The sequence below is a fragment of the Excalfactoria chinensis genome, chromosome 16 (genome assembly GCF_039878825.1).
Source record: "Excalfactoria chinensis isolate bCotChi1 chromosome 16, bCotChi1.hap2, whole genome shotgun sequence".
Taxonomy (NCBI): Eukaryota; Metazoa; Chordata; class Aves; order Galliformes; family Phasianidae; genus Excalfactoria; species Excalfactoria chinensis.
In genome coordinates, this window is record NC_092840.1 from 6,905,640 (window position 1) to 6,919,763 (window position 14,124).

The window sequence follows — 14,124 nt, forward strand, 5'->3', positions numbered from 1 at the left end:
CACTGCCGCGCAGAGCAGCAGCGTTCTGGGTAATGCCATGCGCTGCCTGCTCCTGTAGTCAGCTTTTGTCTCTTCCTTTTCAGCGGCGATCGTGGAAGGCTTCGGATGAGCGGACTGCCCTGCTCAAACCCCTGCGGCGCCTCAAACAGGAGCCGGAGGATGAGCTGCCGGAAGCACCTCCCCGGTCCAAGGACAGCGACCAGTCGAGATCCAGCTCACCCACCGCGGGTCCCAGCACAGAAGGGGCCGAGCCCAGGGACAAGAAGAAGTTCAAGATGAGGCGGAAAAGGCGGCTTCCCAATAAGGAACTGAGCAAGGAGCTCAGCAAGGAGCTCAACCAAGAGATCCAAAAAACCGAGAACAGCCTTGCCAATGAGAATCACCAACCCATCAAATCTGAACCCGAGAGCGAAAACGAGGAACCCAAGCGCGCCTTGAACAGTGAGAGACTCCATAGGTTCAGCAAAGGGTTGAACGGGACTCCCCGGGAGCTGAGGCACCCGCTCATCCCCAGCCTGCGGAGCACACCGCGGGGCATCGCCCGGCCCCCGCCTTCGCTCTCCCCTCCCAAATGCATTCAGATGGAGCGGCACGTCATCCGGCCGCCCCCCATCAGCCCCCCTCCGGACTCACTCCCCCTGGATGATGGGGCAGCCCACGTGATGCAGAGGGAAGTCTGGATGGCTGTCTTTAGCTACCTCAGTCATAGAGACTTGTGCATCTGTATGAGAGTTTGCAAGACCTGGAACAGATGGTAAGGAGGGTGGGAAACTGCGCTGGGTCTCGTGTGTGGTGGGGATGGACTCAGAAGGGAGGTGTGTGGTTGAGCATTAAAAGAGGTATACAGGCTGTCCCTGGCACTCTGCTGAGCCCGAAGAGAGAGGGTGCCCAGCAGTGTCTGAGGAAGCTGCTTGTCGTTGGTGCTTTCTCACAAGCAGCAGTTGTCAGCTTCTGATGAGAGCTCTGTGTCTGAGCATCAGCCTGCAGCAGCTGTGCTGCCCAGAGCAGCCTGTTCTGTCTGCAGACACTGCAGTGTTCCCACACATGAGGACACACAGTCTGGGTCAGGCTGAGCTTGGCGTCACTGTGCCCCCAGGAGCTCTTGCTGCCAGTGCAGTTGTTGTTTTAGTTTAGCTCTCAAATCTCTATTGAGATATGGTGAAGATCTGGTGCTCTCAGTGTTCTCCTCAGAAGGTCCATCCTGGTTGTTGCCCTGCAGAGGGTACACAGAGAGATCCCATCTGCTGATTCGATGTCAGCAGAACTTGTGGAAGAGTCCTTCATTGTCTGCTCTGTGCTCAGGGTGTCAGAGCATAAAACCTGATACAGGCAGTGACTGTAGCACCACAGGAAGCATTAGTGGACAGGTTGCTTTGTTTCACTGCACTCACAGCAAAGTATCTTCTTGGCTGTCATCTCATATTCAGCCATTATGTGCACATGGATGGCAAGTGGTGGCAGAGACCCCTTGGTAGCACAGAGTAGCAAAACCTGGATAAATGAGAGGAAGGTTGGCAATCTGGCACAAGGGGATGCCCGTGGAGCCCCTCCCCCGTGGGCTGCTCAGAGCCACCGAAGGTGTTAGATGATTTTTCAGTTTAAGTATGGCATTTTCTAATGCAAGATGCAAGAAAATACAGAATATTGCAAACCCATACATGTCTGTTGCTTGTGACCCTTAGAGAACCATAAAATGGGATGGATCAGTAGGAGTAGTTCTGTACCTCATTGTGATATAGATTGGATGGAAAACTTCAGACCTGTTTGGTGCGTTTACCTCAGCATCACTTGGCTTTATTTGTGCTGTTTTCTGTTAAATGCTGTCGTTTTCCCCATAGTTCAATGACAGTTTTAAGAGTCTTGCAGGAATTGAAACAAGTGCCAAATTCAAGTGCTGTTGGCTTTTTTTTTCTTTTTGGGTAGGTGCTGTGACAAAAGATTATGGACCAAAATAGATTTAAACCATTGTAAATCCATCACTCCACTTATGCTTAGCGGCATTATTAGGAGACAGCCTGTAACCCTTGATCTTAGCTGGACAAATATATCTAAAAAGCAGCTGAGCTGGCTTATCAACAGACTGCCAGGTAAGTGTTGGCTTTTTTGACTGCTTCACCAGATCCTAGCAAACCAGTTTAGATGTCAACTGTTATCTCTGAGGAGTGTGTGAAGGGGTCCAGGTATCCAAAAGGAGGAGTTCATATATAGGAGCAGAGCATCAGTGTGTTAAAATGAGCATAAAATGAGTTGTTGTGACTGCTTGGCATTGTAGTAAACCAGTTTGAGGCGGGTGTTGGCCAACAAGTGCTGTGCCTTTGCTGAGTGGTTCAGCTGAGGGATGCTGGGGGTCTGATTCCCCACCCCCTGTAATGGAGGTTCTGGGTGTGGGGAAGAGGGGCAGCTGGGTGGGGGAGCTCCTGGGGTCCCTGCATGCTGCGGAGCATTGGGCTGTGTTGGAGCAGCTCCGGGCTCAGCTCAGCCTGTGTACGGTAGCAGATCACTGAATGCCTCTCTGCACAGGCCACGTGCTCCAATCTCTTCTGTATCTGCAGGTCTCCGGGACCTGCTGTTATCAGGGTGCTCATGGATAGCAGTGTCAGCACTTTGTAGTTCCAGCTGTCCTTTACTCCGAACTCTGGACGTGCAGTGGGCAGAAGGACTGAAAGATGCTCAGATGAGAGACCTCCTGTCGCCACCCACAGATAACCGGCCAGGTAACAGGCGGGAGGAGCGCGGGCCGTCCCCTCTGCACTGTGGCATGCTCTGCTGCTGGTCCCCCGTGCAGGAAATGGGCAGCAATCCCTGCAGCTAGCAGTGGTGGGGTTCTGGGCTTTGCTGGCGCGTGAGGTGGTTAATTAGTGACGTGCAGCACCTCGCTGGAAGCCACTGGGTGATGAGTGATGTTCTCTGGCTGCTGAACAGTCATCTGAGCCACTGTGCTGGTTTTCTGTCTGACTTTCTTCTCTTCAGGCTGCAACGGGTGTACTTTAGAGAGTATGGAAACACTTTCTTCCAGTTCAGGGAAGGAGCAGTTCTGTGGGTCATGCCACATTCGCCCGGATATCAGCTCAGGTGAAATTTTGAGCAAATCAGATCTGCTTTCTGGCATGCACTGCACAGCCTACTGCTTATTCCCGACCTGTAATTCCGCTGGGCCCCTGCAGTTACTTTCGTCCCTTTCGTTTTGAAATCAGGAGGTGGTTTTTGTCCACGTGCCTGTACCAAAACCAGACAAGTGTTCCTGCTGATGTCCCCTCCAAAGCAACAGACAGGCAAAAAGCATCTGAAGTTAACTCAGGGCGGCGGTGTTGTGTGTCACAGTGCATTTCATGTAGATTTGCAGATGTTTGCGGCACGGCGCGGGGCTCACAGTGAGCTGCTGCTTCTGCTTTCCAGGCCAGATCGACAACCGGAGTAAACTACGGAACATAGTTGAGCTGCGCTTGGCCGGCCTGGATATTACCGATGCGTCTTTGCGGCTGATCATAAGGCACATGCCTCTGCTCTCCAAACTCAATCTCAGTTACTGTAACCACGTGACAGATCAGTCTATTAACCTGCTGACCGCGGTTGGAACTACCACGCGGGACTCATTAACGGAAATTAATTTATCAGGTACGCAGCACAAACTCAGGGGAGGGGAGGAGGGCAGGAGCGTCCCCATCAGCACTGTTTGCTGCTGGTGTCAGTGATCCCGAGGCTGCTGTTCTCCCAGACCCTGCCCCGACTGAGCTGCCACCCCTCCCTGCTGGGAGCTGCGAGTTGTTACCCGCTCATCCTTCATGGGATTTATGAGCGCTGCTGCTCTGTGCGCCTGGTGCGCCTCATCCCATCAGTTACACAACCGTCACGGGGAGCCGAGAGCTGCAGGAGGGCTGGTTGGGGCAGCTGGTTGTCAGCATAGCACAGGAGGAGAGGAAAGGGCCGATCAGGTTGAATCAGAGATCAAAACGTGGTTACGCTTCTCTCCCCTTTTCTCTTTTTTGGCAGACTGCAATAAGGTGACTGACCAGTGCCTGTCCTACTTCAAACGTTGTGGAAACATCTGCCAGATCGACTTGAGATACTGCAAGCAAGTGACAAAAGAAGGCTGTGAGCAGTTCATAGCAGAGATGTCAGTAAGTGTTCAGTTTGGGCAAGTGGAAGAAAAACTTCTGCAAAAACTGAGTTAGTTAAAGGACACGTGTAAATACTGGGGTGAGGCGGGGAAGGGACTGAGAACATGTAGGGATTTTATTTTCAATTGGGAACTTGGAATATCGGAAAATGCCGTGATGGGATTTTACAACTCTTGTGGAGAACAACACGAAACTACCCACGTTAAGAATCTCAACTTGTGCCACTAATTCAGTCTACCTGGGATGTCCTGCACTGGCTCTTATGCAAATCCATAAGGCGACTGTTATTGATGCTAATTGATCACACCCGGAAGAAGACTGACCTCCAAGAAATACTGTTATTTAAAGTACCACAGCATGTGCTTGGTAGTGTAAATTTGATTTCTGCTTTTCATTTCTTAAAACAAACAAACAAACGAAAGTCGGTGTCATTAAAGTGGACCACGCACTGCATTTCTGCCTTCTTAACACGTTTTGTTTTGTTACATCTTACATTATGCAGAACTATTTTTGTACAAAAATTGTTTAAAAATTATTTATGCAATGTTTGAATGCATTACCAGTGTTTCGGTTTTGATTGCCAATTTTTATCTTTACTTATGGTAGGAGAGAACTTAACCTATACTTCGTAGACAGTATCTATCTACAAACGTGCCCAGGTCAGGAAAAGTAGGTTAATACTTTCAACTTAAAGCATGTTTTAATGGAAGTTTATATCCTGCTTTGTATACTTCAGAAGTGACATAAGCATGTTGTGGAAATAAGGTGTAAATTATAGTTGAAGTTAAAAAAAAAACAAACACTTTGCCAAGTTTTATCTGTATAGAAATCACCTTTTTCTCAAAATTTTAAAGATTCCAATTTCAGCTTTTGCACATAGGAGGGTTTCACTCTGTAGCATGAGCTCTTGTACTCAATATGAAATTAATTTATACAGTGAGTCCAGCAGTAGAATAAATGGTCAAACGTAGTCTCTCTTTCTTTGAAGTGTGAGTTGAGTTCTCATTTAAGGTTTATAACATGGTTATTTCCTGATTGTAAAATTCTGCATTCATAAGTGCCATTGTTGTAAGGTGTTGTTTTCGTAGACCTTCCTGATGCAGTTTTACCTTTGTTGAATTTGTATAAACAATTGTACAAAAACAGACTCTGGCTACGAGGGCTTCTGTTCCAGCTCGGGGCTGTGCTTGCGCTTCAGCTCTGTGCAGTGGCTGCAGTTGTGGAGCTGCACGAGCCCTGCTGTGGTGTCGGCCTCCTCTGCCGTGTGCTGTGCACAGCGAGGGCAGCCGTCTGCTCTTGTCACACGCAAGACCCTGAGCAGAGGCTGCTTGTAGGCAGAAGGGTGGTTAAGGAAAGAGACAGAGGCTGTGAAAGCCCATCACAAATCTTTATTAAGCTTGTGTGGCTAACGATCAGCATGGAAGTAACATACGGTACGTTTGTCATTAGTTTACCCGCCCTATGGAGACTCCGGGAATTAAGTATCGTTAAAAAGTTACTTCTAAAAAATAAAGCCATTGAGAGGTTTGCTCCCTTCTGAAAAATGGCCAGCAGTGTCTTCAAGCTGCATATTTTGTTTGGAGGAGGAGCTGCTTTCTCATTTTCAAGCCAGCCACGTAAAGACAAGAGAGCCGGAATGACAGGTGGGGTAGCAGAGGTAAGAATCACCAGATATTAAAGCCTTGGCAAAACATTTTCTTACCTCCACTCCTTTGTTAGCATGGGGGAAATTCAAAGGAGAAACTGCAGCTTCAGCTGAACTTTCTTTCCTCTTTTTTTTTCTATCTTTTAACCATGAATTTACTCCTACTTAAGCACCAGCATGGCCGTGCTTGGACACAGGGATCCTGTCCCCTCATTTGAAGTGACTGCAGCTCTGTCCCCTCAGAAGGCTGCAGCCCCAGGCACTGAGAAGGGATTTGTTCCAAGACGACGCCCTGCTGGGCCAACAGCAGCGCAGGTATGCAGCAGCTGATGGGAAGTGGGGTAATAGTGACAAGCCATAGATAACGTTGTGAATGTGAGGTTTTAAAGATGAGGTTTCCTTTCCCCTATCCTTAACCATTCCCCCTTAAGGTTAGCAGTTCTATACATTCCATGTGTTAGCAGCAAGTAGTTTCATGACCCTGATTAGTATTCACAGTAATATCAGGTTGTCGGCACATGAAATACAATCATCACATTAGATTAAGAGTCACAATAGGCATGAGTGGATTAAGAACCTCAGTACGGTTTCCTGTACCTCCTTTCTTAGAAAAATATCCTACACTGAAAAAACCCCTCCACTTAGTAAGCAGTATTTGGATACCACGTGAGAGCCCCACAGAGTGACCAAGAACAGCCAAGGGAATACAGGGCAATGTTTGACATTCTGAGCACAGCAATCAATGTCAGACTGCTGCTTAAGGTCTCCTGTGCAGGTACAGTTAAGGGCAGTGCTTTCTGGAGTCTTTAAACTGGTAACACCGCTCCAGGAACAGTGTCAATTACATTCTATATTTGTATAATTACATAAGAGCAGAATATTCAACTGATAAGCTCCAAAGGACTAGACAACGTAACGCAAATATGGCTGAGCAAAGGTGGTTTCTGTGACCACTTGCTGAGTGCTGGATGCAATAACAAGGGCTGATATTCTTCAGAAGAGAGCAATAACTGCTGTAAACAGTTTGACCCCAACAGTCTGTGGGTTTAAGGAAGGTCAGGCAGCTCTGTCACTGCACACACAGGCATCGCATCGCTCTGCCTGACCGTCAGATTAAGTATGCTGTAAAAAAGTGTTCAGAAGCTTCTACGTCCTGATGTTCAAAACGTTGTGTTTGAGAATTAAAAATCAGATCTACGCCCCAGCGCTCAGCACTGCTGCCCACAGAAATCCTGGTAGCCAAAGGGTGACTCAGGTGCTTTTGGTCTTGCTTTAAGACTTAAACACGTGCACGGCCCGTACGACGTACTGCCGGCAGATGGGGCACTCGCTCATCCTCTTGCCGCACTTGGTGCAGGTCACCATGTGGCCGCACTCCAGCAGGACGCAGTCGATCACTGCATCCATGCAGATCCGGCACAGGTTGTCATCGTTGTCGTTCAGCTGCACCTTCTCACCCTCTGGAAAGCAATGGAGAGGGAAGTCACACGTTCAGGCCCTGCAAACACTTCAGCCCTGGCACCGGCTAAAAGATACAGACAGGTACTTCAGCATCAAGCTGTGTTGCTCCACACTTACAACTGTGTTCTAACTCCCAGCTAAGAGTTAATTCATATTCCTTAACCTCTAAGAAAGCATCCAGTCTCAATTAAGTGTTTGGTGACAGTAATTAAAATGTAGAGCTTGTTGTTTTCCACCTCTGAACTTCCTTTGTGTAGCAGAACACTTTCCCCATGGTGATACAGACAAATGCAGTACAAAGCAGACCAAGCTGCTGAAGTGTAAGCGAGGCCTAAGGATGGTTTCAGTGCAGGTTTCCTCTATCAATAACGGTATATTCTGTCAGGTCATACTGAGAAAACCCCGGGTCTAATGCTTGATTTCAGACAGGTTTTCAGCTCTAATTTAATCACCGACTGAGGGTCTCACTTGAGCCACACTTTGACACTCACGAGCAGTACCAGAGAGTGGGCAGTACCTGCAGAATGCTTCACCCCACTGAGCCAGTTACTTTGGTGCTCTGTGCTGGCAGCACCTGGCTGTGAAGCAGCCCTGGGCTGAGGCAGCTCTGCAGTGACTGCAGCTGCCTGTTGCTCACACTCTGCCTGGTAGATGTAAGAATAAAGAGCCAGGCAGGAATTTTTCAGGCCAGCAGCGTCATCAAGAAGCTGTTTCTCCCACTGTATTTTGTTAACAGAAATCAGGCTGTGCGTGTACCACAATCATGCAAGTGAAAGACTCCAATTGTTGAGCACAGAGGTCGGATGAATACAAGTCATTGAGCTGCAGCCACAAAAACACCTTATCATGAAAGCATGGAGAGAGACCAAACCACTTGAACCTGGACTTCTGCCACTGTAGCTTTTAATTCTGTCCTACAGTAAAAGACCTGAATTACTTTGGTCTGTTGACAGCTACAAGAGAAGCTCTCTTGCTAATGCCTTGTGAAATCTAATGCAGGATGTGGAGGTGCCAAGTTTTATGTTCTCTGAGGACCCAGTTCTCAGCCGTGTCAATTTACCTCCCATGTGGAAGCTGAGCTCTCTGAACTTTGGAAAGTAAATCTCTGAAAAAACAGCACAATTCCTGGAAAGCCTTTTTTACACACCGGTACCACCTCCAGCTATTCTATAGATGTAGCTCCAGCTGGGAGTTATGAGTTGTTCCACAAAAGCAGAACAAGATAGACAGCAGACTGTCCTGCTGCAGAACCAGCTACCGGAAACCAGAAAGGAAAGGTAAGAATGGAATATAAACCTACGTGTTTTGTGGTTTTCCTCGCTCTCTTTGTACAGCCTGCTCACTTTTTCCACGAGTTCCCATTTCTCGCAGCATCCCGAGTAGTTGACAAAATTACACGCAAGGATCTCCTTCAGCTGCCGAACACTCAGGCCTTCGATGTCCTCCAGACTTGAAATATCAGACAGAGAAGCTCTTGCTCGTTTTCTGGACAATCCGGGAGTCTGAAACACACAACCGTATGTTTCTGGTAAGTTCAAAGCACCGCATTTCTCCGTGCTATCACAGAATACATTAAGCTGAAGCAGTTTGGCTAAAGCTTTATTCTTTTCAGAGCAAGTATTTACAGCTGTGTTATTAAACACGGCTGATTCCAAAAGAACACAGCGTGGTTCTAAACGCTGACAGGCCTGAATACTTTGTGCTGTCATGTGCAAAAGTTTCTTTGCGCAGTTCTTAGCTCACCTGTTCCTCGGCACTTTCTTCTTCGTCATTATTTATAGAAGATGTTTCAGTTTGGCCCTGTGTACAAAATGGAACTAATCAAAACAAATACAAAATAACAACACCCACCCCCAGCCTCCTCTAAAATTCTTTCCTTCCTCCCAAACTCATCACAGATGTTTTAAAGTTTCAGTTGCTGCTAATCATTATCAACTCAAGGCATCCCTATCACCTAAGCTAGCAGCCTTATCTAAACTTCTTCCGTTTCCAGATCAGAAATAGAAAGGCATTTTCCAGCCCCCCAGGCTGCACCAGTTGGTCCATGTTTTAGTTCAGTGGGATGCATATCTAGTAAGAAAAAAAACAACAACAACAAAAAAAAGACAAAAAAAGCCACTCTATGCTAAAGCACACGTTAATTTTTGTACCCGCAAAGGTGTCCCATTTCCTGTGCTTCTGTTTGCAAGTTCTCCTTGAGACGACACCGACACAGACATAGAAAATGGATGAGTAAAAAACCCAGAAGTCTGTGAGCGAGATGAGCGCAAGCTACCAGCGTCCATATCCTCCTCAGGGCCCAAGCCGTGGTGGCACAGCACGAGATCCACCAAGTCTTCTTTCTCCCTGCAAGTATCCGTCGGGATGTTTCTGAGGACGAGGTACTGACGCAGATCCTTGACTTTCAATCTCATGAGCTGCGGCCGCTGAAATGCTGTTTCTTGGAGCAAGTGACAAGTAGAGCATCTTCGGAGATTCTCTTGTAAGATGGAACAGACCGAGCAAAAATCCTTCTTGCAGTCACAGCACACGTGCTGAGAATGAGAAAATAACCCCTCAGTTGTGTCATAGAAAGCAAGCCCTGCTTGTCCCTGCTCCAGACTGTATCGTTTACTGCTGGCCTTTCATTGCTGATTTTGATATACATTGGTTTTAGGAGTTAAGTCTAGAGAAGTGCCCCATCAAATAGTTCTGCAGCTGTGCCAGAGTAGAACAAGACAGCAAGGAAAGGGGAAACTGAACAAGAGGGGGAAAGAGGCTTCAGAGAATTAGGTCAATAGGCAAACTAAATGGACAAGGTCATGATGATGGATGGTCGTCATATGCAGAAGTAACACAACAATCTCAACTTTATTTGTCTGGAAACTTAATTAAGCCACCAGCTTGGCCCCAAATGAAATGAGGCCACTGGAACACAACAGTGTTTAATAGAATTAAACCTGTTTAAGAAACAGTATTTCACAGAACGAAGTCGTGATGCTGAATTGGTAGTGGTTAAACTTTTCTGTTTTCATGTAGTTTGTTCATTTCAGTGCCCCACCACTATGGCTGATACCATCTTCAAACTGCACCTAAAACACGCGTCTTACAAATAGGATCAGCACATTTCCAGGTCAGCTCAGATCCAGCGTCTCACCAGTCAGTGACCCTCAGATCTCTTAACTTCTAATCCTGTCTGACGTTCGTTTCCTATGACCTCGGGATGAGGCACTTTCTCCCTCCCTGACCATCTGACTCAGTTGTCCTTACTGGAGGAAAAGATATATATATATTTGTGTAATATATGTATAATATATTTGTATAATATATGTATAAATATATATATATATTTGTATCCCAATACACCTACAGATTAGTTCATATTAGTAAAAATGTGATTTAAAAGGAAATTACTCACTTTTTTCCTAAAAACTGAGAAGGGAAGCCCACAGGCTTTGCAAACCACGTTAGCAGCTGCTGCAGCTGGGGATGGACACGATGAAAAAGCCGTGTTTGGTGCAAAGCGGAATGGACCAGCGCCTGCCGCAAAGCCCGACTGCTGGCCACGGACAGCTCCAGTCCCCATGACTTCATTCAGCAACCCGCAGCAGGAAGCCCACATGGAAGTAGCTCCTGCCTGGAAGCATACAGGGAAAAAAAAAGGAAGGACACTTAATACCTTAAGACCCACCTGGTGCGTGTTCTTCTGCCAAAGGGCCTCACTGTTCACCGATGTCATGGTTTTGCAGAGTTTTGCACAGAAAGGGCATGGAATTTGAGGAGGTAACGCAAAGGGAAGGAGCAGAGACTGCTAACAGACAGCTGTAGGTGAAGGACAAGAGCTGAAGAGCGAGTGGTAAAGCAGCTTACTGTAAGGCTGGCCCCCTGTAGGACCCTCTCCAGAAGGAATTCAGTTCTTTTATGACTCACAGTGAAACTCTCTGAGAAACATTTCTGGATCTTCAAACGAACAAACCAGACTTAATTCCAAACTCATCATGCTCTGTTTGTTTGAGAGGGAAACACCTTTTAGGTCCTCCCTGGACCTGCTTTGCTGTTCTCTTACACAGGGTCTAACAAAACTAAGGTACCTCTGAACAACCTCATTCCATACTGACGGTATGTTCTGAGCCCTGTTTTATCTCAAACACTGCAAAGATATTCTAGATAAATAAATGCAGCTCAGTGCTACTTTTTTATCCTTGAAAGCCTCCAGCACCACATTCTCTATCAGATTTCTACGTCAAGCTGGAATTTGTAACCCACGCTGTTCGGGTCACGCACGTAATTACAGTCATGTGGCTGATGGAGACCTATTAAACCACAACAAGAACCAACAGAAGCACGCTGGGTTCTTTTCAGCAGGAAGCTGAGTGGTGCAATTAGCTTTTAAGCAGAAGTTTTGTTTGCTTTTTTCTTTCTTAACAATTCTAAGTTCTTCTGTTTTGTTGCCTTTCTTTCAGGACAGCAGCCTGGGCAACAGCCGTCAAGCGTAAAGACATGGAATATTGGGTTTGAGCCTGGCAGCTCTCCATGCAGACCTCAACAAGCAGGGCACGTGTCAGCACGGCGGTGGCACTTCAGCCCCTCACAGTGACTGCTTTCCACATGAACGCACGTGAAGCAGAAAAGCTCCTAAAGGAGTCCTTACTGGGGAGCAGAGAAGCTCTGAGGCACAGACCCGTAGGACTAAACGTGCTCTACAAGGCACTTGCACGGACATGTCATTAAGTGTGCAACACAAAAGCACCTCTCCGACCTACACAACCTCTTACTGCTGTATGCTGACACCACAAGTGTTGCAATGCTAGCAGTGCCGTTGGTCCTTCTGCTTCTAAGCTCTGCAACACCGCGGGCAGTAATAACATCAACCAGGCATTTTGAGAGCCACGCTCACGCCAGGTGCAACCAGGAACCTTCACACAGCACAGAGACAATCCTGCAGAGCTCAGGGCTCGACTGACCCTGGTTGATACCCGCAGCTCACCGCCCTCTGACCTCCACACTGAGCCATCCAACCAAGACTTGCTCTCTGCTTTCCAGCAACAGAGAACAGAAAACGTCGATACTCCTCTCTCCTGCACAGATGTGGTGTAGTTCTCCCAGCTTCTTAGGCAACAGTTAGATGACTTTTCAGAAACGCCTTCTTAAAACCGGTGTCTTAAAACTAGGAGCTCTCTTGGATGCCTTTTGAAAAGTACCTTTCTCACCGTAACAGAAAGTTGTCGGTTGCAAAAGAAATAATGGCTGATTCCTCACGTAGCCTTACAGAATTGACACGCTGTTATGGTTAAAAACAGCAATAACAAAAACTGCTGCAAGCCAATACGCACAGAAAAACGCTGAAGCACAAGTGTGTCAGAATCCAACCTGCTCTGCTGCAGGGTGCCCAGCAACAGGACAACAGAACCAGGAGGAGGGGTTGCAGCTGCTACCCCGTGCCCTTACCTGGCAGTTTAACACTTGGAGAAGTGGTTTTATTCAGGAGGCTGTAACAGCTCAGGGTAAATATGTATCAAGGAAGTTTCAATACATGAATCTGCTAAGTATTGGACAGAAAACGCATGTTACAGTTGCTCTAAGAGCGGACCCATGCAGATGACAGGCAATACAACACAGCGTGTCCTTAAGGAGAAAATTAACCTCAGCCCGGCACCCTCCCTATGAGACCAAGGCGGAAAGCACCAACACAAGACAGAAATGAGATGCTAAAACAAGCAGCTTCCTCCCTAGAGAGCTGATCACAGCCTGGCCAAGCAGCCAAAGCCTTTCCAGCCATCCCGCCTCGCTTCCCTTTCCTCACGAGCCTCCAGCAGCTCTTCCACCTCCTCGCTCCCTGCGCCCTGCAGGGCTGTACGATCGCATCCCGGCCCTTGGAGCCCAGCCGTGCCCGTGAGGCTGCGGCCGCAGGGCCGGGCACAGCGGCAGGAGGGATCCTCCGGCACAACGCGGTGCACCCGCACGGCCCCAGCTCCGACATCCCGGACCGAGCGTTCCCAGAACGGAGCTCAGCGACAGCCCCGAAGGCGCGGCGAGCACCTGAGGGTGAGACGCGGGCGCTCCGAAGGGTCGGGCTTCGCCTCAGGCCCTGCCCGGCCGCTGACTCAGCGAAGGGCCCCTCGGCGAGGTGGGCACAGCGCCGGGAGCCCCTCGGTGGAGGCCGCGGCGCGAGGGGAGCGGAGAGGCCCGTCCCGGCCCACCCCCAGCACGCCGGTTCAGCCGCCCTCGTCCCTCCCACGGCCGTCCCAGCTGCAGGAAGCCCGTCACCTTCATGGCCGCTCCGCCGCCGCCTCAGCACGGCGCCCCCCCCGGCGCCGACCCCCGCCCTGCGCCGCGCTCCGCGGGCCGCCTCACGGAGGGCGGGCCTTCCCTCGGCGGCGCGTCCCATTGGCTGTCCGCCCGGCGACGGCAGAGGAAGGAGCCAATGGGAGGAGAGGAAACGTTGCTGAGGGCGGGCGCGGTGGCGGCGCTGAGGCGCGGCCTTCAGCGATGGGAGCGGAGGGACGGTAGGGTTCGTGATTAAAACCAGCCCGAGGAGCTCCGCATCCCGCTGTTACCTTATTTACACTATGGATACGTTTAAAAGAAATACAGAAATGGCGGTTTTAAGAACCAAAAGCTTTTTAACCCGAACTGTGACAACATTAGAATCCAACAAGCAAATCGTGTCCCATTCACTTCAGCCGTGGGATGGCGGAGCGGTGACTCGGTGGAGCTGCCTTATTTATCTGCAGGAAATGCCACAACTGACCTTTGTAACGTAACGGCTGGAGCCATTTCCTGCCTTTTATAGTCAGATGAAGCTCAGTGAGATCGAGGAAGTCAGCGCTAGTTACAACAACGCAATGAAGGGAAGAGAAAAAGGGAAATAAATGAAGGAAAAAGAGATGAGAATGAAACGGGAGGGGGCAGCCGCAGTGC

At 48.7% G+C, this 14,124-nt stretch overlaps 2 protein-coding genes across 16 annotated transcripts in view; one reads left to right on the forward strand and one right to left on the reverse strand.

Moving 5' to 3' along the window:
- KDM2B (lysine demethylase 2B) overlaps window positions 1–4,544 on the forward strand; it is a 94,913-nt gene extending 90,369 nt beyond the window's left edge. For 11 of the 14 annotated variants that reach the window (XM_072351526.1, XM_072351520.1, XM_072351521.1 and 8 more), the window contains 6 exons: window positions 84–754; window positions 1,924–2,087; window positions 2,553–2,714; window positions 2,971–3,072; window positions 3,397–3,615; window positions 3,991–4,544. In XM_072351526.1, the coding sequence (XP_072207627.1) occupies window positions 84–754; window positions 1,924–2,087; window positions 2,553–2,714; window positions 2,971–3,072; window positions 3,397–3,615; window positions 3,991–4,172 (1,500 nt within the window). In that variant the 3' untranslated portion in view covers window positions 4,173–4,544. The remainder of the gene's footprint in view (window positions 1–83; window positions 755–1,923; window positions 2,088–2,552; window positions 2,715–2,970; window positions 3,073–3,396; window positions 3,616–3,990) is intronic. The other 3 variants (XM_072351524.1, XM_072351525.1, XM_072351534.1) reach the window with 1 other exon arrangement.
- A 1,687-nt stretch (window positions 4,545–6,231) lies between these two features.
- On the reverse strand, window positions 6,232–13,574 carry RNF34 (ring finger protein 34). 2 transcript variants are annotated; one of them, XM_072351536.1, is made up of 6 exons: window positions 13,471–13,574; window positions 10,622–10,840; window positions 9,375–9,758; window positions 8,968–9,024; window positions 8,525–8,726; window positions 6,232–7,223 (listed from the first exon to the last, which is right to left on the reverse strand). In XM_072351536.1, exons 1-6 carry the CDS (start codon window positions 13,474–13,476, stop codon window positions 7,036–7,038), a joined length of 1,056 nt encoding a protein of 351 aa, XP_072207637.1. In that variant the 5' UTR covers window positions 13,477–13,574; the 3' UTR covers window positions 6,232–7,035. The 2 variants fall into 2 exon arrangements, with proteins under 2 accessions (XP_072207637.1, XP_072207638.1); XM_072351537.1 differs by lacking the exon at window positions 13,471–13,574 and adding an exon at window positions 13,243–13,464.
- Between the last annotated feature and the right edge of the window lie 550 nt (window positions 13,575–14,124).